The sequence below is a fragment of the Bos javanicus genome, chromosome 25 (genome assembly GCF_032452875.1).
Source record: "Bos javanicus breed banteng chromosome 25, ARS-OSU_banteng_1.0, whole genome shotgun sequence".
Taxonomy (NCBI): Eukaryota; Metazoa; Chordata; class Mammalia; order Artiodactyla; family Bovidae; genus Bos; species Bos javanicus.
The window spans coordinates 1,640,795-1,663,152 of NC_083892.1; the positions used below are offsets into that span (position 1 = coordinate 1,640,795).

At 66.5% G+C, this 22,358-nt stretch overlaps 1 protein-coding gene across 2 annotated transcripts in view; it reads right to left on the bottom strand.

The window, feature by feature from the left end:
- The window catches only part of PKD1 (polycystin 1, transient receptor potential channel interacting), a 39,410-nt gene that overhangs the window by 4,683 nt on the left and 12,369 nt on the right, over positions 1-22,358 (bottom strand). Inside the window, exons 2-36 of one of the 2 annotated variants that reach the window (XM_061400787.1) lie at positions 21,333-21,404; positions 21,146-21,217; positions 20,892-21,061; positions 20,049-20,720; positions 19,781-19,964; positions 18,645-18,865; positions 18,276-18,391; positions 17,570-17,696; positions 17,007-17,254; positions 15,845-16,600; positions 14,872-15,003; positions 14,441-14,616; positions 14,126-14,256; positions 9,980-13,593; positions 9,636-9,785; positions 8,608-8,751; positions 8,246-8,525; positions 7,966-8,179; positions 7,710-7,881; positions 7,453-7,605; positions 6,682-6,826; positions 5,963-6,583; positions 5,560-5,716; positions 5,207-5,459; positions 4,931-5,126; positions 3,190-3,360; positions 2,889-3,032; positions 2,598-2,808; positions 2,386-2,512; positions 1,565-1,681; positions 1,434-1,483; positions 881-1,065; positions 716-809; positions 350-468; positions 75-277 (exon numbers count right to left, since the gene is read on the bottom strand). In XM_061400787.1, the coding sequence (XP_061256771.1) occupies positions 75-277; positions 350-468; positions 716-809; positions 881-1,065; positions 1,434-1,483; positions 1,565-1,681; positions 2,386-2,512; positions 2,598-2,808; positions 2,889-3,032; positions 3,190-3,360; positions 4,931-5,126; positions 5,207-5,459; positions 5,560-5,716; positions 5,963-6,583; positions 6,682-6,826; positions 7,453-7,605; positions 7,710-7,881; positions 7,966-8,179; positions 8,246-8,525; positions 8,608-8,751; positions 9,636-9,785; positions 9,980-13,593; positions 14,126-14,256; positions 14,441-14,616; positions 14,872-15,003; positions 15,845-16,600; positions 17,007-17,254; positions 17,570-17,696; positions 18,276-18,391; positions 18,645-18,865; positions 19,781-19,964; positions 20,049-20,720; positions 20,892-21,061; positions 21,146-21,217; positions 21,333-21,404 (10,597 nt within the window). The remainder of the gene's footprint in view (positions 1-74; positions 278-349; positions 469-715; positions 810-880; positions 1,066-1,433; positions 1,484-1,564; positions 1,682-2,385; positions 2,513-2,597; positions 2,809-2,888; positions 3,033-3,189; positions 3,361-4,930; positions 5,127-5,206; positions 5,460-5,559; positions 5,717-5,962; positions 6,584-6,681; positions 6,827-7,452; positions 7,606-7,709; positions 7,882-7,965; positions 8,180-8,245; positions 8,526-8,607; positions 8,752-9,635; positions 9,786-9,979; positions 13,594-14,125; positions 14,257-14,440; positions 14,617-14,871; positions 15,004-15,844; positions 16,601-17,006; positions 17,255-17,569; positions 17,697-18,275; positions 18,392-18,644; positions 18,866-19,780; positions 19,965-20,048; positions 20,721-20,891; positions 21,062-21,145; positions 21,218-21,332; positions 21,405-22,358) is intronic. The other variant, XM_061400789.1, reaches the window with a different exon arrangement.

The window sequence follows — 22,358 nt, forward strand, 5'->3', positions numbered from 1 at the left end:
CTGGGCCAGGGCTGGCATCAGAGGGGCCCATGGCAGCCAGAGGCTGGCGGGGTGGCCCCCTGCACCCTTCTCACCTTGAGCGGCTCCCAGCAGAGGAACGAGGCCAGGAAGCTGGAGCCGCTTGAGAGGAGCCACATGACAGACACGCTGGGGGGGAAGCTGGCGCCGACCCACCCCGACACGCCCATGGCCATGGCCACCAGGAGCAGGCTGAGCCCGTGGGCCAGGGGCGCACACCAGGCTGGCAGCAGCCGCTTCCGCAGACCCTCCACCAGCCCTAGGAAGGCAGACAGATGGGTCAGCAGCAGCTCAGAAGAGCGGGAGGCTGTCCTGGGACTTGGGCGCGCACCTGTCCTGGGGAGCCTGGCTGGCGGGGGCTGTTCCCACGTCAGGCCTGGGCTGGGCAGCCTCGTGTCCCCCAGGCTCCGCAGCATCGCAGGCTGGGTCTTCTCGCCAGGGGCACTGCACCTGAGGCAAGATGGAGGTACACGCCCGTCAGCGGCATACTGCTCAGGGGCACAACCAGCCCCCTTTGGCCTCTGTGGAAAGAGGACGCCACCCCAGGCCAGGCAGAGGGTGCCGGGCCTGCTGGCTGCTCGGGGGTGCTCGCCTCACAGTACTGGGACCAACGCCTGTCCTTCCTGCCACCGTTCCAGCAGCTGTTGCCCCACATCACTGCACCTCCCCACCACTGCCCCTGGAACCCGGCACTCACAGGCCAGCGAGCAGGTCCGTTTCTCCCTGCGTGTCCTGGGTGGGGGCCAGGCTGCCGGCCCCTTCAGCCAGGATCTGCCGGATCAGGTTCTCATCTGTAGGGGGCAGGACAGGTCAGCCCAGAGCCCTCCTGGGGGCCCGGGCAGTGCCTCCCTACCCCGCGCACCTGAAGCGGAGAAATACTTGGCGGGCGAGGAAGGGCTGACCAGGGAGAGACTGTCCTCCTCTGGGCCTGGCGTGAGGCCCATCCGGCCCCGAGCCAGCCGCTGCAGGGCACTGCCCATGACAGACGGGTCACTCAGCAAGTCTGGCCAGCTGAGGGTGCCTTCGCTGGATGGCCAGCACACCAGGCTGCAGGCAACAGTCAGCAAGGGGTGCCCGGGCACATGATTGCACACACACCCAACCCAAGTCCTGTCACAAGGCTCTAAGCAAACGCTCCCAGGACAGGCGTGTAACACACGGATGAGTACATGTGACCCACATGACACACGGAGGAGAACATGTAAGCCACAGGACACATGGAAGAGGACAAGTGACCCACACAACACGTGGCGGAGGACATGTGACGCCCACGACATGGACAAGGACACACGACACCCACGTCACGGACGAGGACACGCGACGCCCACGACATGGATGAGGACACACAACGCAACCCTCGCGAGGCACGTCTGACCCACACAGGAAACAGCTCATGCTTTCTTTAGGGACCCCACCTTTTAGAATCCTCCAGAAATAAGTCCTGTTTCATTTGTCCAGCAAACGCCTGTTGAGAAAGATATAGAGAGCCTGATCCCAGAGTGCCCAGGCCGCAGCCCCACCCGGGCAGGCCCCGGGGAGCCCGCACCTCGCCACCGAGTCCCGGGAAGGCGAGCATGGAGCTGTCCAGCATGGACGAGTCCAGGCAGCTGTCCACATCCAGTGCCTGCGGGCCTGCGGGGGTGGGGCTTGGGCCCCCTGCCACCTGCGGGAGAGGCAGGTGTAAGCGGGACACAACTTGGGGCCCCATTTGGGGAGGCGTGCCCGCCCCGGCAAGCAGAGTCTGCAGCAGTGCTGTCCTGAGAACCTTCTAGAACCACACGTGCGCTCTACACCTACAGACTCCATCATAGGAGCCACTTGCCACGTGCCGCCAACATGGAGCGCCAGGAGTGACTCCTGTGACCCAGAAGCTGGAGTTGTATCTAACTTGAATCAGCGTAACCGTGGATGGCCACACAGAGACAAGGACGACCCTACCAGGCTGCTGGCCGAGGCGTGTAGCCTTTGCTGAGCGCTGCGTGAGGTCTCTGTCTGGCTCTGGCCTCAGGGAAGAGTCAGGAGGCGCCCGTCAGGTTTTATCGAGCCCATGTGGGACTGGTGCTGCTCTTTCCGTGACCGCTCGGGAGACTCACCAGTGAGGCCACCTGGGCTGTTCTTGGAGGTTTTAAGTGACCTCCCACTGCCGCGCTGGCCCGGGGTCTGCTCAGACTTTGTCCTCGGGTTGGTTTTTCTCAGAACCTGCGGCCTGTCATCCAGGGAGCCCGTCCCTGCCTGCTCAGTGATCTGAGGTACGGGCATCGGCAGCTCACAGGGCCTGTTCATGCCTGACTTTGACGTGTTCTAGGTGCTGACCCCTTCTGGCCCCCCTGGACAGCCCGGCCATGCTCAGGAGCCCCACGCACCCACCTTGCTCCGGGACATGCGGAAGAGGAACAGGATGGCCAGGTAGACTGGGTAGACGACCAGGCTGGACACCAGGCCAACAGCGACGGTGTCCAGGCTCAGCGGGGCCAGGCTGGACACAGGGCCCTGGCTGCGGGAGAGGACACATGGGCTGGCTTGAGGGGAGGTGGTGGTGGGGGGTGCCAAGGCAGGCGGGTGGGCGCCGCAGCACGCACCTGTGGGCGCTGTCCCCCACAGCCCCATACCACACGGCATTAGCACCCAGGAAGAGGCCGACGAGGAGGACGCAGCACGTGGCGCGCTGCACGCGCGTGAAGCGGCTCCGAGGTGGCCGGTCCCACATGGAGAGCCAGACGTGCTTGTCGAAGAAGCCGCGCTGCAGCTCGGCCACCAGGAGGCGCTGGAACCGCCACAGCGCCGCATCGCCTGAGGGGGACAGGCGGGCTTCAGGAGACCCCAGGCCAGGCATTGGTTTGTTTCGCTGCGGCTGCCAGGAGGGGTCTTACTTGCAGCAAGCACCTCCTTCTCCACCAGGCCCCCGTTGGCTTCCATCTCCACCGACAGCCAGTCGTTGACCAGGAAGAAGGTGCTGCGGGCGCTCTGCAGGTCCCGGACGATGACGTGCTGCAGGAACCAGGCGGGGCTCAGCCCTGTGAGAGCAGGCAGGTGGTCAGGGCCGGTGGTCAGTCAGGGCCAGCGGGCGGTAGGCAGTCGGTCAGGGCCAGTGGGTGGTAGGCAGGTGGGGCAGACAGGGCAGGGCGGGCTGTGGGTGTGCAGGGCAGGCAGTGGGCGGGCAGTAGGCCCCACCTTTGTTGTCGTGCCACACACGGATCTTCCATAGGCGGCCCAGGCTGTGCGGGGTGGCAATCTGGAAGACGTCCAGGCTGTTGCGCTGGAAGGCTCCATCCCCATCCAGGTGTCGGTGGCCGCTGCGGCCATCTGCCCCATACAGCATGATGCCCACGTGAGCCGTGGTCCCTGGAGCACAGGCGGACAGGGGCGCAACTCTGGGTTTCTGTCCACGGATGCTGACCCCGGCACGTCTGCCTGTTGATCTCCCTTCAACAGGCACGGCCCGATCTCAGGCCCTCAAACTGTTCCATAAACGGCCCCGGTGGCGGTGGAGCATTAACTGCGAGTGACCACATGGGACAGAAGCATGGCTGCCAGCCTGCAGTCTGCTGCGCGAATAAGAGACCCATATCCTGGTGCTGACTGATGACACCACCCCTTCTAGAGCCTGCTGCTGACCAGTCCCTGCGCACCTGTCTCACACAAACCACCAGGCGCACGTGGTCTCGCCCCGTGTCGGCCATGATAAACGCACACGACATTTAATGAATGTCACAGAAGGGAACAGAAACACACTTCAGAAATGAAAATTTCCCCGGACTTCCTTGGCGGTCCATTGGTAAAAATCTGCCTTGCAATGAAGGGGGCACAAGTTCGATCCCTGGTCCTGGAAGATTCCACATGCAGTGCGACAACTTGGCCCAGCGCCTCAGTGACGAAGCCCAGGCTCGAGAGCCCGCGAGCTGCAGCGTTGAGTCAGTGCCGGGAGCCTGTGCTCTGCAGCCAGAGAGGAGCACCCACGCCACTAGAGAAAGCCCACACAGCAACCAAGACCTGGGGCAGCTTCAGGATAAACACATAAAAATTTAAGAAAATAAACACTTTCCTAACAAGAGAGGGGACCCAGTGATAAAGACGAAAGCACAGCAAAGAGATGAAAACTGGTACCAAAAAAGTGCACTTTGAATTAAAGGCAAACGCGTAACTGAAGACCTAGCCAACTGTGCAGCTCCTGCCGCCGCCCCAGGCCCTAAAAACGCCGCCAGTGGCAACGAGTGGCCGACATGAGCAAGGACACTGGTTGCAACAAAAAGGATGAAGACACCGCGGAGCAACCAATACGGCAAACGCTTCTTCACATGAGACGAGCTCTCAGAGGTGCTTCACAGCAGGAGTGTGGACAATGTGCGCAGTAAAGTGACCTCTGGCCGAACACAAGGACGCGCCTAAGGCGGCGCTCACCGATGGGAACACCGCTCAGGCTACTTGCTCAGTTTCCCACAAAGAAACAAGATGCCTGATCTCAGCGTCCAACATGTATGTCGCGCAGTACTGACCCCATGCCAACCTGCTTCTCTGGTGGCTATAACTGATGGTCAGAGAGCTAGAGACATTGTGAAATTCACAACATTTCACCCGGACGACCTGCTACCGTTTAGTAATCACCTCCCATACCGATAGATGGGCTTCCCTGCTGGCTCAGTCAGTAAAGAATACGCCTGCAATGTAGGAGACCCGGGTCGATCCCTGGGTCGGGAAGATCCCCAGGAGAAGGGAATGGCAACCCACTCCAGTATTCTCGCCTGGAGAATCCCATGGACAGAGGAGCCTAGCGGGCTACAGTCCATGGGGCCACTTAGCGACTAAACCACCACACGGTCGATGGCCTGGCTGATCCTGCCCACCTGTGCATGCCAGTGGGACTGCATGCCCACAGGCCACTGTGTGTGAACCTGCCCCGCCGGAAGCCCCTCACCTGAGCCCCGGCCCCAGCCAGTCTTGACCAGGATCTCGTACTTGAAGCGGCCCCCCTTCCCGCAGAACGGGATGGCGCGGACCCGGCGGACGTCCAGCTGGTCCAGCTTATGCAGGATCACGGCCATGACTGCGTAGGTCAGCAGGCACACGGCGCAGGTCAGCAGGACGACGTGGTTGATGCCGGAGGCCGGCTCCTGGGGAGACAGGCCCGTCAGCCCCGAGGCCGCGCACCACGGCACTGGGCCCCCTTCCGTGCGGGCGCGGCGCCACTCACGGGGAAGGTGAACTCAATGCGGCTGGCGGGCACGAAGAGGCTGGCACCGAAGGCGGTGAGGTGGCGGGTGAGACAGACGGCCTCGCGGGGCGAGGTCTCCTCCAGGGGCACCAGCCCCTCCGAGCGCCATGCCATGTGCTCCTCGCTGAAGTACTGGCAGAGCGACGTGTACAGGCCCACGGACACCGCCAGCGCCGACCAGCGGAAGTGGCTGCTCAGGTTCAGGTGGTAGCTCGCGCCCAAGTCTCGGGACCTGGAGGGGGGCGTGTCACGGCCAGGCCCCGCCCCACCCGGCCCCGCCCCGCCGCTCCCACCACGGGGAGCCCACCCGCCGAGGCCGCTGCGCACCGCACCCCGGGGCGATGAAGAAGGTGTAGGGCCTGTGGTCGCCACCCGCCAGGGCCTCCAGGCTGATCTTCTTGCTGGCTGAGCAGTTGTACTCGTTAGGCCGGGGCTCTGAGTGCAGGTAGGCAGCCAGGAAGGGCTCGGGCTCGTCCGGCAGGTACTGTTCTGTGGGCAGGCGGCATGGGCAAGCTCAGACCCCTGTCCGGGCAGCCCACACGCCCTGGGAGCCCACCCCTGTGGCCCTCTGGCCAGGCCCCTAGAGCCCCATGAAGCAGGACACAAGCCTTAACACAGGCCACAAGTTGGGGGTGCCTGTGAGAAACACAGGTTTAGCTGGCCACCCTGCAGCCCCACATGAGTCGGGTGCAGAGAGGAGGAGGCCGCCCACCAAGGGCCCCGCTGGCCACGCACCGTCCAGCACTGTGAAGGTGAGCTGCAGGTGCAGCCCCGCCTCGGGGTTGCTGTTCTCAGGGGTGACCACAACGCTGACCGAGGCCCGGGGCTGGATGATGGTGGAGCCGGCAGGGACGCACTGGTCCTGGGCAGCCTGGTCCGAGTTGTTGGGCACCTTCACAGTGATGGCGCGCTCCGAGGCCAGCTGCCTGATAGGGATCTGGGCGCCGGCCTGCGTCTGGAAGGCCATGGAGGCCACCTTGGTGGAGACGGTGTAGTTGCTGATGTAGCCAAAGGGGAAGGGGTTGGAGTCCACAAGCAGGATGAGCTGCACCACGTCGCTGAGGTTGGGCAGGGCTGCGCTGAAGGCTTCGGGGATGGAGAAGTGGCAGCCGGGGCCCGGGACGTCACCCTGGCACAGCAGGCTCCGTGGGTCCGAGCGCTTGCCCTGTGCCAGGATCTCCTCGCCTGCCAGTGTCAGGGGCTCCTCGTTGAGCACGCGGGAGCGTGTGAGAATGCCCACGAGGGCAGACGACAGCTGGTAGGCCCTGGATGCCACCAGCAGGGAGGGCGGCTCCGCCCCCAGCTCCGAGGGCTGTGGGCCCTGCACGTCTGAGCTGGCCACATGGATGAGGTCGCCTGTGGGTGGCAGAGGAGGTGGGGGGAGGCAAGTGAGGGGAGGGGTTGTGGGAGGGGTCAAGGGAGAGGAGGGGGCAGAGGTCGGCGGGGCGGCGCACCTGTGATGTTGAGGATGCTGTCTGCGATGGTGGTAGGCGTCCCCGCGCCCGTGGCGGTCTCCGCCTGCAGGATACGCATCATGTCTTCCAGCCTGTGCAGCGTCTTCTTCAGGCATGAGCGGCACACGAGCTCCCGGCTGGACACCTGCAGGGCGCCCACACTGCGTCCAGCCAGCTGGCCAGGCCAGGTGGGGCTTGCCCCGCTCACCCTGCCCCTAGCGCAGCCTTTGCAGGGGGCTCCCTGCCTCCACTGGCCAATCCGAAGCACCCTTCCCGCTGTGTTCTGCAGGATCCACACTGAACACGCCTCCACCCCCAGTCTCTCTCCCAGAAGCCCCTCAGTGACCCTTCCCCACATGCAGGCCAAGTTCAAGGTTGCGTGGCCCCACTAGCCATCCTGGCCCCTCACACACCCGAGCCAGCTACAGAGCAGTTGGTGACCACGGCCAGCGCAGAGATCCCGCACTACCCTCCTGAGGCCTCAGCAACAGCCACCGGCCTCCCCTGACACCATGCCCCCATCAGAACAGAGCCCAGCCCAGCCTGGCCACTGACTCCTGGGCAACGGGGTGGGGACCACAGGCCCGGGGTGGAGCACAGAACAGCGTCTCCACTCCGCGCTGCCCACCCCCCCACCCGCCCTCCCCGGGTGCTTCTTGTGCCCAGAGCCCTGGGGGCCGCCCTGGGGGCATGCAGCCGTGCAGGCTTGGCTAGGAAGGGAGCTCTCGGGGTGTGGGGGGCCGGGCTGCTGTGGGGCTGGGTCTGCCCTACCGTGCACTGGGCCAGCGCGGCTGCCACCTGCTGGATGTCGTCCACCGTGTTGACCCGCAGGGACACCAGCGTCTCCGTGATGTTCTTGCGTATCTGGGCGCGCAGCTCCTGCCTGGGGTCCGGCTCCGCCAGCACAGGCAAGGTCTGCTCGTACTGCGGGCACAGGGCCGTCAGCGGGCAGCGCCGGCCAGACACCGTCAAAAGGGGCTTCCCAGGACCTGGGTGGGGGTCGCCTGGCATGGGGGGGTCTTGCCCACCTCGTTGAGCACGGCGATGAGCGCCAGTGAGTACTCCATGACGTGCTGGGGGTCGGCCTGCCGCAGCAGCCCCGGCAGCGTGCTCCCCGCCAGGCTATGCAGCCAGCCCGTGAGGTCCAGGGGGCCGTCAGCAGGGTCCCCGGGGGGGTCTGGCAGGGTGATGGTCAGAGACCTAAGGGCAGAGGCGGGGCGTGAAAGGGGCTGGGCCCTCCCCTGACCCCTGGCCGGTGGGCTGGCTCTGTGGGCACGGGCTCACCTGTTGAGGGCGACCACGGCGGCCCCCAGCTGGTCCTGCACCAGCACAGCCAGGCCCACCACGAAGTGGGGCGCGAAGCCAGGTGGCAGCACGGCCCCATAGGAGGCGAGGCTGCCCTTGTAGACGCAGAACTCCTCGCAGTGGCCCTGGCGGCAGCGCCGCAGCTGCAGGGCGTACACCAGCGGCGCCCCCGCGTCCTCCGCGTCCTGCCAGCCTGTGGGCCCAGGGTGTCAGCGGGGTCCCCGGCCGGCCCGCCCACCCCACGGCCGGCTGTACTCACCCGTGCACTCGAAGTGCAGCTTGGTGGTGAGCGCACGCACGTCCTCCACGGGGAAGAGGCGGCAGGAGCCGCCTCGCGGCGGGCGGTTGGGCGCCAGGCGGATGGAGGCACAGCCCTGCTCCTGGCCTGAGCGGCCCAGCACGGTCAGCGTGAAGGTGTAGCCCTCGCCGTCGCGCAGCACGCCCCGCCGCACCACCAGCCGCATGCCCGTGCTGCCCGTGGATGTGGTCGTCGCGTCCAGCACCAGCGTCTCGTTGCTGAAGCTGCGCGCAGCCCACAGCTGAGGGGGGCACGGAGACCACGGTGCTTGGGGGAGGGTCTCCCCCAGGACCACCCAGCGCCCCCAGCCCCTTCCCACTCACCCCATGCTCCAGGCCCCCGTCGCAGTTGTCACAGCGGCCCTCCAGGTACACATAGGAGCTGCGGCTCACTGCGTACACCGCCTGCGCCTTGCAGGACACGCACTCCAGGGACACAATGGGCACCCGGCCGCTGCGGACCAGCACCTGGAAGCCGTCGGGGTGAGGGGCCTGCCACCTGCGTGGGCTCTGCTTGACATCAGACCCTCCCGTCTGCCCAGGCGGAGGGCAGCAGCAGACCCTGTTGTGCCCCAGCCCTCCTGTGCCTCCTCCCCTGCAGGCACCACCTGCCAAGGCTCCTCTCAGGCCCAGCCCTCACCCAGGACTCTGTGTGATTTTGTGACTCCCAAGCTGGGGGAGGGGATTTGAGGAGCACAGACCACGAGGACTTGGTTTCTGCAGCCCCCAGGGCCCCCGACAGGCGCCCAGACACAAGTGGATGGAGAAGCAGAGGCAGGAAGGCGTGAGCGAGTGCACACATCCATGCAGGGACGACAGCGAGCCAGGTATGGCTCCGTCCAAGCGCCCCGCTGCTGTGCACTCTGGGGGGTCCCTGGCACACAGCCCCAGATGGCCCCTCTGGGCAGGACCCCCGCCGGGCGGAGGCCTGGCACCCCCCTGGCACAGGGGATGCACCCCATCCTGGGCACCAGCAGGGCCTGGTGCACTGGCTCCCATCACAGCCGGTGGGGTGCAGTGCTCAGGGACAGAGACTGCGCCATGCACGTGAGGCCAGGCCTCCCCATTCCGGGAGGGGCCCCCATGTGCCAGGAGGGGACGGCCTAGGGCTGTGCCTTGAGGCTTCCTGCGCCTATACGGCCTTTCTGGAGGGAAGCCAAGCCGAGGGCAATCTTGTTAAACAGAAATGGCATCGAGAGGAGTGACAACTCAAGACCGATGACTTCCAAAGCCCCCAAAACGTAAAAAAACCACTTGGGAACGGGAGCTGGGCACTGCGTGGGCTCCGCCTTGCCAGCTGCACCCGTCTCAGGGCCGAGGGCTCTCCAAGGCTGGGCCGCAGTAGCACCCACCGTTTGGCTGGTGACCTCCTCCTTGCGGCCGGCCTTCCACACAGTCAGGTTGAAGGTGTACTCCACGCCGGCACGCAGGCGCTCCCGAGGGATGGTGACCACGCTGCTCCCGCGGGGCCCAAAGTTCAGCGCACACCCGCCGGTCTCGCTCTGCAGCCCATAACGGGGGGTGGTGGTGAGACCCCAGAGCTGCTCTGGCCTGCAGCAGCAAGACCCCCTACCCCCAACTGTGGTCCAACCCTCCACCCCCCGCCCTTCACCGGGCACTCGGAGCCCAGGCTTGCTGGGCTCATCACGCAGACGCCCCGCGCGGGGCGGGGAGGACGCGTGCCCCTGTGGCTGACCTGCGTTGCGGCCACGCAGGCCCAGTGGAAGCTGAGGGGTGTCTGGTCGCCATCCTCCAGGTTGGGGTCGTAGGACTTGCTCCCGTCCAGCACCAGGTCCTGAGAGTCTGACCACACGCGGGAGGAGCCGCCCTCCACGATGGGCACTAGACGCTCGGGGGCCACCGTCACGTTGGCCTGGATGCTCCGGGCCAGCGGGGTGTCCCCGAACGACACCACGAACACAAAGCAGTAGTGGCCCACGGGCAGCGCAAGCCGCGGCACCACCAGCTGGGGCCGGCTCACGTCCACACCGGGCAGGGCCACCCGGGCTGTGCGCCCAGGCCGCTGGCAGCTGGTGGCGCGGTACACCTCCCAGCGGTACTCGGTCTGGTAGGTGACGCAGTCCCGTAGGTCCACGTGGGCCTCCAGGTAGTTGCGCTGGGAGCGCCGCATGAGTACCTGCGGCGGCAGGGCCACGTCCACCGCGGGCTCCCTGCAGGCCAGCACGTGGACGGTGACCGTGGCCTGCGCCACGAAGAAGCTCACCAGGTTGGAGGCGTTCACCTGCACGGGGTAGTCCCCGGGCTGCAGGTAGGAGTGCACCGCCCAGGGCCCCTCTGTGTCCTCCACCGGGGCCCCATCCCCAAAGTCCCAGTGGTAGGACACGCGCCGGGGACTGGGGCTGGTGGCCGCCTCAAAGTGGGCGGAGCGGTTGGCAAAGCAGCGGGGGCCGCGCAGCGCCACGTGCTGGATGGCGTCCTGCACCTCCACCAGCAGCGTGCAGTTCACACCGCCCAGCTCGTTGAAGGCACGCACGTGGATCTCCAGTAGCCCCGCGGCCACAGGGGTGTAGGTGACGTCACGGCCTGACAGAATGACCAGCGAGTCCCCCTGCACCTTCTGCAGCGAGAAGTACCAGGCGTAGGCGACGCGGGAGCCCCGCTGCACGCGGGCGCTGAAGTTCCGCTCGGCGCCTGTGGCGATGGCCGGCCCGCAGCAGTCGGGCACCTGCAGCCCACCCACAGCCTCCAGCACCGAGATGCGCACCTGGGCCTGCGCCCGGCTTACACGGTTCTCGGCGTGCACGCTCACCGTGTAGTCCCCGACCCGGGGGAAGCTGCGGGAAAAGTGGGGCGTGGGCAGCACCTCGAGGCCACCCCCGCCGACCTGCAGGAGGAAGCGGACGGCCGAGCCAGCGGCCAGCAAGATCTGAAAGTGCACCGGCTGCCCAGGCTCCACCACCTTCCTGCTGGCCCACAGCACCAGGCCCACGATGGGCTCCTGCACCGTGAGGTTGTGCGTGGCCGTGACCCAGCTGACCGCATTGGAAGCATTGAGCTGGATTGAGACTGGGCCGGCATCAGGGAGGACCACAGTGATGTGCTGACCCTGCCTGCTGCCACCTGGCACAGCCCAGCGCCAGCTCACGTCAGTCCCCACGGCCAGCTGCCCCCAGAAAGGCACTGTGGAACCGGCCACCACGAAGCCGCCGTCCAATTCCCTGGCCTGGATGCTGAGGCCGCCAACGGGCACCTGCACAACCACCTCCACGCTGGCATTGGCCGAGCCCAGCTGGTTCTTGGCCACTACTGTGACCAGGCATAGGCCGGGGCTGGGGAAGATGAGGGTGGTGGAAGGCTCCCGGGTCTCCCAGCACAGCCCTTCCTCCAGGGACCAGCTGTAAGTGACGCTGCTGCCCCCAGCCAGCTCGGCCCAGAGGGTGACACTTGTGTTAACGGCAGCTGGGTTCGGGGAGGCAGTGACGGCCAGCCACCCCACCGGCTCCACAAAGTCCACCGTGCAGTTGGCGGAGGCGCTGCCCAGCATGTTGGTGGCCCGCAGCTGGACGTGGTAGGTGCCGGCCTCAAGCACGGTGAGCGAGAAGGCTTTGCCGCTGCCGGCCAGGGTGGGGCCACCGTCGCGCTGAGCGGCCCAGCTGTAGGAGATGTTGGTGCCATCGCGCACCACAGCCTGCAGCTGCAGCGTGCGGTTGGTGGGGAAGCAGCAGCCGCCGCCCACCACCTGCAGCCCCTCGATGTGCTGCAGGACATAGACGAAGATGCTGTCTTGGGCGGCGCCCACCTCGTTCTCGGCTGTGACGATGATGTTGAAGGTGCCCACAGAGCGGAAAGTGTAAGAGATGGTAGGGCCCCCGGGGATGGGTGTGCAGCGGTCGCAGAGGACCCAGGAGTAGTGCACATCGCTGCCGGCCTCCAGCACAGTGCTGAAGCTCACGCTGCCGTTGAGGGGCACCACTGTGCGGCTGGCGTTCAGGTTGAGCCCCCGCACGCGCCGCTGTACAGTCACATTCAGCTGGGCCTCCCCCCGGCTCACCTCGTTCCAGCCGGCCACCCTGACTTGGAAGCAGCCTGTGCTGCTGTAGGCATGAGTGACCGTGGGGCCCTGCAGCTGCCTGCCGTCCCCCAGCTCCCACAGGTAGCTGGCAGGGTGCCCACGGCCCACAGCGGAGAACAGGTAGGGCTGCTGTAGCTCCAGAGCATGGGAGCTATTGACCCTGATGCCCGTGACCTCCATGGGCTCCTGTACCTCCACCAGCGCCGAGTCATTGGTGGCCGAGATGTTGTTGGCCGCGGTGACTGTCACAAGGTAGGAGCCCGCGAGCCGGTAGGTGAACGTGGCCTCGGGGCCCCCGACGTGGGTGGCGCCATCCTCGGCGCCGAAGTCCCAGGTGTAGCGGTAGGGGAAGGGGGGCCAGGCGTGGGCCACCAGGCGGGCCTCGTCCCCAAGCCGCACGAACTGCCTCTCGGGCTGCAGGGTGACGTTGCCCAGCTCAGGCTCCACGCAGACGCTGCTGAAGTAGTGTGCTCTGTTCACGCGGCTCGACAGCACCAGCGCCAGCGGGAACGTGCCGCTGTGTGTAAAGCTGTGCGTCACGGTCGGGTCCCCCTGGATGCTGACATTGGGTGAACCGTCCCCGAAAGTCCAGTCAAAGACATAGTGGGCAGGGTCCCCGGTGACATGGGCCGTGAGGCGGGCGTGCGGCTGGGAGGCGATGCAGGCCACCGGCTCGATCCACAGCACCTCCAGGACGAAGACGTGCACAGGCAGGCTGCGGGCCAGGTGGCCGGCAGGGCTGGACGCGCTCACCGTCACCGTGCAGTTGTGCGCCCACCGGTACACGTGCTCCACCGTGGCCTCGGGGCCCGTGAGCACCGTGCCGTCCCCCATGTCGAAAGTCCATGTGACATTGTCACCGGAATCCAGGGCAGCGCTGACCACCGTGGGCACACCCTGCTCCACGGCGGGGCTCAGGCTCACCGTCAGGCCGCAGAGCTCCTCGAAGACGCGGACGCTGACGTCCGCCACCGTGTGGCTTACTGTGTTGTTGACCTCCAGGCGGACACGGTACGTGCCCCTCAAGGCGAATGTGTGGTTGACCTCTGGCTGGGGCTGGGTGACAGCTGGGGAGCCATCCCCAAAGTCCCACGTGTAGAGGACACCGCCCGGCGACGGAAGCGGGCGCGGGAAGAAGGCCACGGGCCGGCCAGCCACCAGGACCTGGCTGCCCACAGCCACAGCCACGGCAGGCAGGGCAGCACGCACGCTGACAGGCACCTGCTGCGTCAGGTTCTCGAAGGCGGTGGACACAAGCAGGCTCAGGCTGTACTCACCTGGTGGACAGGCCCCGCGTGGGGATGTGGCCAAGCCAGCGCTGCCACCCCACTCACAGCCCGCCCACCCCAGCCCCTGGGCTGTTGGCGGGGCCACGGGGCAAACAGGGCCCCAGGCAGAGTGTGCTCTCCACACAGGGCGAGGCAGAAAGAGGTGAAGGGCAACTCAGGTGCAAATGCCCTTGGGTGACGGGCGGGTGCAGGGCCAGGATCACAGGCTGTTTACACTTCTGTGTGAGGCTTCTGGGATTTCAGAAGCGACTTAGAAGGATCTCCCGTTCTCCCCCAAAAAAGGCTTAGGGGAGGGGAACAGGAGGGACAGAAGGGGTCTGTTTCTGGCTGGCAGACTCGCATCACGGGTCTCTGAGGCCCAATCCCCCCTCACCTCCCTTCTTCACGCTAGCAGGGGCCCCAGGCCATCAGCCCGGCTGCATTCTGGAGGCAGGACCCAGGGACAACCCCCCAGGGAGGCGCTGTCCCAGGGCAGAGCGCGCCCAAGCTACAGGCCGTGAGGGCGGGAGGCAGCCCTTACCTGGGAAGGTGTAGGTGTGCGAGGTGTTGTGCTCCACCAGCACCTGGGCCACTGTGGGGTCTGGGACCTCGAACGAGTCGTACGGAGGCTTGAACTGGCCGACCGCCTGCTGCCCGTCCCCAAAAGTCCACCTGCCAGGGCAGGGAGCAGGCGGTGAGCAGCCTGGGGAGGGCCCACTGCACCCCTACAGTGCCCGCTGGCCCGGCTGCAGCCCCCTTCCCGGGAACCACCGCCCTGACGCGGCCCCTCAGAAGGGCCCGTGTCCCCAGCACGTTCTGGCAGGGAGGTGGGGGCTGGGGGAGACGCTGCACTCACAGGAAAGCCACCTCCACAGCCGAGTCCACCAGCACGTGGGCGGCCAGCGCCAGCGTGGCGTTGGGGGCCAGCACGGGCGGCACTGCCGACACGCACAGGCCCCGCATCCGCTGCATCGGCTCCACGGTGACGTTGAAGTGCGCGCTGACGCTGCTCACATGGTTGGAAGCCGTCAGCTGTGGACACAGGCAGCAGTGAGCAGGCCGCCCGCCAGCCGCGAAGCAGTGTGGACAGAGCCCCCACAAGCCCCGCACTCACCCACCGCTGCCACGGGGTCCTCGGGAGCAGAGCGGAGCAGAAAGCACAGGTGAGCAGTGCCGCGCCCCGCCTCACGCCCCACCCCACGCCCTGGGTCCCGCCCCCGCCCCCCCCACGCCCCGCTCTCCCCATGCCCCGCCCCGCCCACCCCTGCGCCTGAGACCCCGACCCACCGAGAGCTTGAAGACTGCTGCGCTCTGGTAGATGACGTTGAAGACCACGTTGTGGAAGGTCAGGGACTGCTTGTCGTCGATGGTCCAGCGGAAGACCACGTCCGAGCCGGCCTCCACCGCGGGACTGTACCTCTGCAGAAGGGCACCATGTGAGCGGGCCACGGCCTGTCCCAGGCCAAGGTCCCTGGGGGACGGACGCTGCCCCCAGCCCAGGTCCACCCGCCTCTGCAGAAGGGCGCCATGTGAGCTGGCCGCGACCTGTCCCAGGCCAAGGTCCCTGGGGGATGGACGCTGCCCCCAGCCCAGGTCCACCCGCCTGGACACGGCTGTCTGTGGGCTTCCCTTTCAGCCATGGAGGTCATACCATACAGGGCTGAGCCCAGGCCTGGCCGCACACCAACCTCTCTGTACCTCGGAGGCCCAGTGCCCAAGACCAGAGGCCAACCCACCACAGCCTGCACCCCCATCCCAGGCTCCCACTCGGGAGGCACGTGTGTCCCCACGGGCCTCGTGGTTCTGGACGCTCCCCTGCGTCACCCGACAGGTGTAAGCAAGGAAGACGGGACGCAACTGCACAATGGCCCGTGTGCAAGACGGGTACCCAGAGGACGGGCGCAGCCCGACAGCGGCCGGGCGGCAGTGGGCCCCAACCTTAGAAAGGGCTCACTTCACCTGGTGAGACCCCAGTGGGGGTCTCAAAACACACCCAGGAACAGGGCGGTCGAAGGCAGGTGAAGAGCTCAAAAGCAGGCTCAGGAAACGTGGGAGAAAGAAGTGTTTTCAGAACAACTGTTTCGGAGGTGACTCTCCCGTCACTCGGGGATGGACAAGCCATCTGTGTGCAGGGCCACCCGCAGGGGCCTGCCCAGGACCCAACACCAGGCCGTGTCCCAGCGGCTAGGCACACTCCAGGATGGGGACGGGTGGCCCTCCACGGGGAGCCGCATCTCAGCAGGGCAGGGACCCCACTCACCACCAAGACGCCCTGCAGCACGCGGGCCTCGGGGCTGGGTGTGGCACGGAGCCCGCGGATGGGCTCTTCCGCCGTCACCAGCAGGCTGAGGTTGGCCCGGCCAGCCCCGTTCTCCACCACCACCTCCACCTCGTGCTCGCCCTCGCGGAGCCCGGGCAGCGTCAGCATGGAAAACAGGCTGCCATTGGCCTCCTGGGCGCAGCCAGGCGCCAGGGCGGCCACAGCGGCCGGGCAGGCAGCCTCAAAGGGCGCGCTGGCATTGCCCCCGGGCCAGCGGGCCTCGGCGGTGGCATTGGCGCCCGAGTCCACCTGCAGTACCAGGGGCGAGCCACTGGTGGGCACGTAGAGGCGGCCGTCCTGGGGGGCCGGGTAGATGGCCCGAAGCCCGGCCACTGGGGAGAGGACGTCGAAGATGCAAGTCAGGTTGTGCCTGGATACACTGTTGCCCACTGTGGCCCTGACCTCATAGCGCCCCGGCCGCCGCAGCCCCGGGTTGGGGCCCAGGCCCAGCAGAGGGGTGAGCCGCTCTGTGGCGGCCAGCAACCGCAGGGCACAGGCGGGGCCAGCCGGGGCCGCCTCCAGCTGGGCAGGCAGGTGGGCGAGCCAGGCTGAGGCATTGGCAGAGAAATACGGAGCCTCGGAGCCTGGGAAGCTGAGCGCCGGGGGGCAGCGCAGGAGGGTGCCCGGCCCCGCGTCGTGCTGCAAGATGACGAGATCGCCGGGGAGCAAGGCGATGTCCTGGCCATGGAATGGGACCTGCGGGAGAAGGCGGCAGGGCCGGGTTGCGTCCTCAATACGGGAAGGGGCACTGAGTCACTCCCCACGGGGGCCTCCGCGTTCCTCGGTTCCTTGGAGCACCCGGCTTCCCAGGGGCCTCCAAGGCGATCAGGGCAGGGACGGATGGGGCACAGGACAGACAGGACACAGGAGGGGTGGGCTGCCTGGACAGGGGCGGGGCCTCTGCTGGACGCTGACCAGCCATGCCCAGAGAGCAAGTGCAAAGGCCCTGGGGTGGGGGCAGGGGAGGAGGGCACTACTGAGGCAGCAGCAGGCCGCAGGGGACTGGATGGCTTGGCTGAAGGGACTGCATTTGGTCTGTGTGACGGGAAGCCGGGGCCTCAGGGGTGGAGGGAGGCAGGAAGCAGGGGCCAGAGATACACACCGAGTACTGGGCGGGGGGGCCCGCAGGCACGGAGAAGAGGAACTCTTTCTGCAGCACGTAGGAGACCCCAGGGAGGCCCGGCCCTGGCATGGATCCGTTGGCGCAGGCCCCAGGGTGGCAGGGGGTGTCCAGAGGGAGGCAGACGTTGGCTTGGGGGCACAGGGGCCCTTCTGGTGCACACACAGGGGCCAGCTCAGTCCTGTTTTCCAGGGACCTACCCTGGGGCTCGCTGCTGTTTCCCGGGGCCCCTACAAGGAAAGGAGGGGTATTGGGGGCCCCAGTGTGCTTACAGACCACAGGGACACCCTGCTAGGAGACGGGGTCCTGCCAGCCAGTGTCCCCAGCCCCCAGCACCTCTCCTCTCCCCGTCCAACCCCAGCCCCAGCACGCTGCCCTCCAGAGCCACTGTCCTTGGCATGCCCTGCATGAACTGGCGTCTCCTGGCCCCACTGTGTCCACCCGGAGGCTGGAGACCAGCCCAGTGGGCAACAAATCGACAAGATGCAACAGAGCAGAGAGGCCATTCATGGCCCCCGAGTCCCGATGCCAGGATGGGGTCCCACCTGCTCCGCGCCCCGCCCGGTACACCTGCAGCCGCAGTTGGGCGGGCCGGCCCAGTTCCTGCGTCCCGAACTCGGCAGCGGTGAGGAAGGCTTCGCGGCTCGGGCTCAGGCCAGGAAACGCCATCACCTGGCAGGGAGGGGGCCGCTCAGCTCCGAAGGCCCCGACCCTCAGCCTGGCCCCACCCCGACACCCTAACACCCGCCAGTCAGGGGAGGAGCCCCCCAGTGGCCTCGTCTCACACAGTAGGAGACCACGTGGCTCAGGAGAAAAACATCAGGTCAAAACCGCCTCTGAGCAATAGGAACCCCACCTTCATTTGTAAAAAATACCCTCAAATGGAGAGAGAAGGCTCGGGAGATTGGGGGTTCTCCCGGGTGCCAGCCAGGGTGCTCCTCTCCTCTGCTCTGCAGTGGGTTTTCTAAATTCTCCCCACTGGACACAGGATGTTAATAAGTCCCAGCAAAAGGCTTCTTGGGGTTTTTGTGGAGGGACTGTCTTGCTTTTCAAACTAACTTATTTGGCCGCACCGTGTCTCTTCTGCGCACGTGGGATCAATCCTCCTTGCGGCCTGCAGGATCTAGTTCCCCTGCCAGGGATCAAACCTGGTCCCGTGCACTGGGAGCGTGCAGTGCCAGCCACTGGACCCCTAGGCCAATCCCAGTCTTCTTGCTTTCTAGAAGCAAGAAGTCCGAAGGGCCCGCCTACCTCGACGGGCTCCTGGGGAGCCAGGAGGGCCTCCTGCTGTTCCAGGGGGCTCAAAGGCCCCTGTAGGTCCCCATTGGGCGCTCCCACGAGGAAGTTCTCTGCGTCCCACACGGGGCCTGGGGTACAAGCGTGCAATGAGATGGTAGGCCCAGGCGGGAGGAGAGTGTTGGGGGCCCAGGGGTTGAGGGACCTGGGACTGAGCCGCCTAGCAGCAGGCCCTGGCTCGCCGTAGACAGGGGACGCTCAGCAGACGTGTGACGAGCACTGAACCGGTGCTAGGAGCAGCTGTGCTGGCCAGGTGGGGAGGACTCCCGGGTTCCTGGCCAGGGCAGCAGGCGCTCCCACCCACCCACCCCGGGTCCCGCGCACCTCCGGGCCGCAGCTCACAGACGTAGCTGTGCGGCGCTGAGCACAGGTCTGTGTTGCACTGCCCAGCGGGCCCCAGGCGCACGCAGCGCTCGGCTGTGGCGGGATGCGGCTCCCCGGGCAGCCAGTTCTGGCAGCTCTCCAGGCTGAAGGCGCCGCCCTGGGGCGCGGGACCTGCTGCCGCCCCCTCCACAGCTGAGAAACCGATCCACACGTCCAGGCTCCTGAGGCAGACAGCGAAGGGCCGGCGCTCAGGGGCTCCCCAGGGATGGGCACCCGCCTCGCGGCAGCCCGTCAGGGGCTCCACCTCTATCCCCACTTCCAGACGGGCACACTGAGGCTCAGAGACTGGACCTGGCAAGCGGGGCCCAGGCCAGAACCTGCCCAGCCCCACCCCACGGGGCTGGGGTCCAGCTGAGACCTGCAGGGGGCTCTGCCTCACTCTGGGCCGGCCACAGGACCCACGTACGTCCAGGGGAGGAGCAGGCTTCCAGGGGAGGCCTGTGGGCACCAAGACACCCACACACCGGCCCCCAAATGGGCCAGCCCCACAGCTCTGCAGGCAGAGACCCTCCTGGAGGCAGGGCGTGGGGGCGGGCGGCAGGGTCAGAGCCAGGCATTGGGGCTGTGTTACTACCTGGGGACCCCAGGACCCGGGGCAAGGGCTGTGACCGCTCTGAGCCTCAATCTCCCCTCAGGACACAGGACGTTCAGCGGGGCCCACAGCCCGTCAGCCCCTTCCCACAGGGACCCAGGGGGGCAGGGGGCCAGCCTCCACCCCATCACTCAGCAGGCTCTGAGGGCCACCCCTGGTGACCGCTGCAGAGCAGAGTCCCCCACAGGCCTGGATGGCCAGAGTGCCCAAGAGGCTCCTGGGCTGCGGGCGGCACTGACCACGGACCGCCCAGCAAGGTCACACCAGACCTGCCCCGCCCTCTGCAGGAGGGGCCCAGCTCGGGCAGACAGGGAGGACACAGGGCCGGGTAGGGGCCAACTACCACAGCGGGCACCCCTGTGGCCACGGCTGCATCAGGAAAACCGACAGGAGCAGCCGCCCACGGGCACAACACAGCTGCTGCCTGGAGCCCGCCGGCCGGCCAGACACAGCCCCTGCAGACGCCCCACACCCGGGCAGGCACCTGGTGACACGGGAGACCAGGAAGTGCTGCACGGCGGGGCTGTCCACCATGGCCAGGGCGGCCCCAGCCCAGGCCCGGCACTGCTCCTGCGCCTGCGCCCAGGACGCCTTCTCTGCCCGCAGGCTGTAGCAGTGCCCATTGCCGGGGAAGATCTCCGTGTCCGAGGGGCAGAGCGGGTGCACCACTGGGGGCAGAGGGCAGAGACGGGCGTCAGTGTGTGCCCGGCCCGGGCAGTCCGCCCACCTGACGCGGCCAGGGCGGGCCCCACCTTGGGCTGGCTCCTCTCCCAGGGCCACGATGCTGTAGGCGGCCTCCAGGCCCGAGCCGCCGCGGTTTCGGACGCCGAGCTGCAGGGTCTCCTCGCTGTGCACCGAGGCCACACAGACGAGCTCCAGGGCAGCGGGGGCTGCCTCCACCCGCACCTCCACCCCCAGCCGGGCAGAGCCCACCCCCAGGGCCAGCACGGCCGTTACGGGGTAGCGGCCGGGCAGCACATAGCGATGAGTGGCGTCCGGGCCCGTGACATCCACCTCCGGGGAGCCATCACCGAAGTCCCAGTGCGTGGAGCTGACCGGCAGCGAGGCAGTGACATGGAAGACTGCGGGCTGGCCAGAGGCCAGGGGTCCTTGGGGCCCCAGCAGAGTGGCCCCCGGGGAGGCAGGGAAGACGTGCTGGAGGAGGCTGGGCCCCCGGCAGGCGGGGGCAAGGGGCAGGGAGGGGCCGGAGCAGGAGGGCAGGCAGGCGGAAGAGGCGTTGGGGGGCCGAGCCGCCCCGCACAGGCACCGGCCCTGCTCTGAGAGGGCTGCGAGGGCCTGGCCAGCCTCGAAGCAGAGGGCGCTGCAGGCCTCAGGGGCCAGTGGGCCCTCGGGGGCGGCCAAGAAGGCCACCAGCGCCACGGCGCCGGAGCTGTCGTCAGGGACACAGGCAACATACTCCTCACCTGCAAGGGCGGGCAGGCCGGTCCCAAGGCTGCGCCCCTCACCCCACCCCATCCCAGACTGCATCACCTCCGAGCCCTCCCGACCCCTCCCCAGTCAGTAACTGCCCCCCACCCGAGAGGACCTGCAGGGGTCCCGCCTGGCCACTCAGCCATGCCCCCTGGCACACTCACCACAGGCTCCATCCAGCAGCGCTCCGCCAAGCAGCGGCTGACCAGCCAGGGGGCCAGGCCCGGCGCACGTGGCCGCCTCGGGCCGCACCACGCGGACCCGCTGCCCCTCCACCCAGCGCGGCAGCCAGGCCAGACCGCAGTCACACTCGAGCGGATTCCCGCCCAGATTTCTGTAGGGGATGGTGCAGGCTCAGCGGGCAGTGCGGGGCCCCCAGGCCCAGCCACCCACAGCCACCAAAACCATCGACACTTACATTTCACTTAAATTAAATAAATTAGCAAATATTCCTTCTTCTAACGTAGAAATCTTGTTGTTGCTTATGTCCCTGTAAGAAAGGAGGGGTTCAACGTGGTTTGACATGAGCCCCCAAACCACCACGGGGACAGGCTGCCGCCCGCCTGCAGCGTGGAAGCCCGCAGCCGCCCCTGGGGGACACTCACAGCTCCATCAACGCCGAGAGGTTAGCCAGTAGCCCAATGTCCAGCGCCTGGAGCAGGTTGTGGGAGACATCCCTGCAGAGCACGGCAGACAGAGGTCAGCATGGGGCGGCCCAGACGCCCTCTGCCCGTGGCCACCCACCCGGAGCTCCATTTGCCCAGGTCAGTGCTGCTGCCCATCTGGGAAACCCGAGGCAGGAGGAGCTGGCCCTAGCACTGTGTCCATGCCCTCCCCTGCCCCTCCTGCCCAGCAGGGTTGGGTGCATCATGGGGGGCAGGCTTCACCCCTCCACACGGGGTTCAGAACACAGGAGGCAGCCCAGGGGTCTCCAGGGCTGGGCACCCAGATGCTGCTGGGGGGGGGTGGGGGGTGTCCTGAGACACAGTGGGGCACAGACCAGACCAAGGGAGAGGGACCCTGGTGGAGGACCCCGCAGCACAGCAACAGTGACAGCCTGTGTTAACCCTCCAGGGTCAGGGCACCATGTAGAGCTGGACTCCCATAAACCCAGGCACTCAAGGTCAATAGAACCGTGTCAAAGAACCAACCCCAGCACAAGCACAGGAGAGGAATCAGGTTCTCAAAGCAGAAACTATGAACAGAAGGAAAATCTCAAAAGCCAGAAGATACAGCTGCATAAAAGCACGCAACATCCACACAATATATCGGAAAACAAACTACCAGCCGGGAAAAGCACCAGCAATGAAGACCACGGATTGCTGTTCAGTCACTCGGTCGTGTCTGACTGCGACCCCATGGACTGTGGCACGCCAGGCCTCCCTGTCCATCACCATCTCCTGGAACTTTCTCAAACCCATGTCCCTTGAGTCGGTGATGCCATAAAGGCTCATAATACTCTCTCCATATGTGCTGTTAACAAACCATAAAGCAAGCAAGCTACTCCAGGAAAGAAAATTTTAAAAAGGCCAGAGATGAGAATAGGATGAGAAATACAAAACGTCACAGACGTACAAGAAAACGCCCAGTCTTGTACGCCCAGTCTTGTAACAACTGGAGAAATGCCAAGA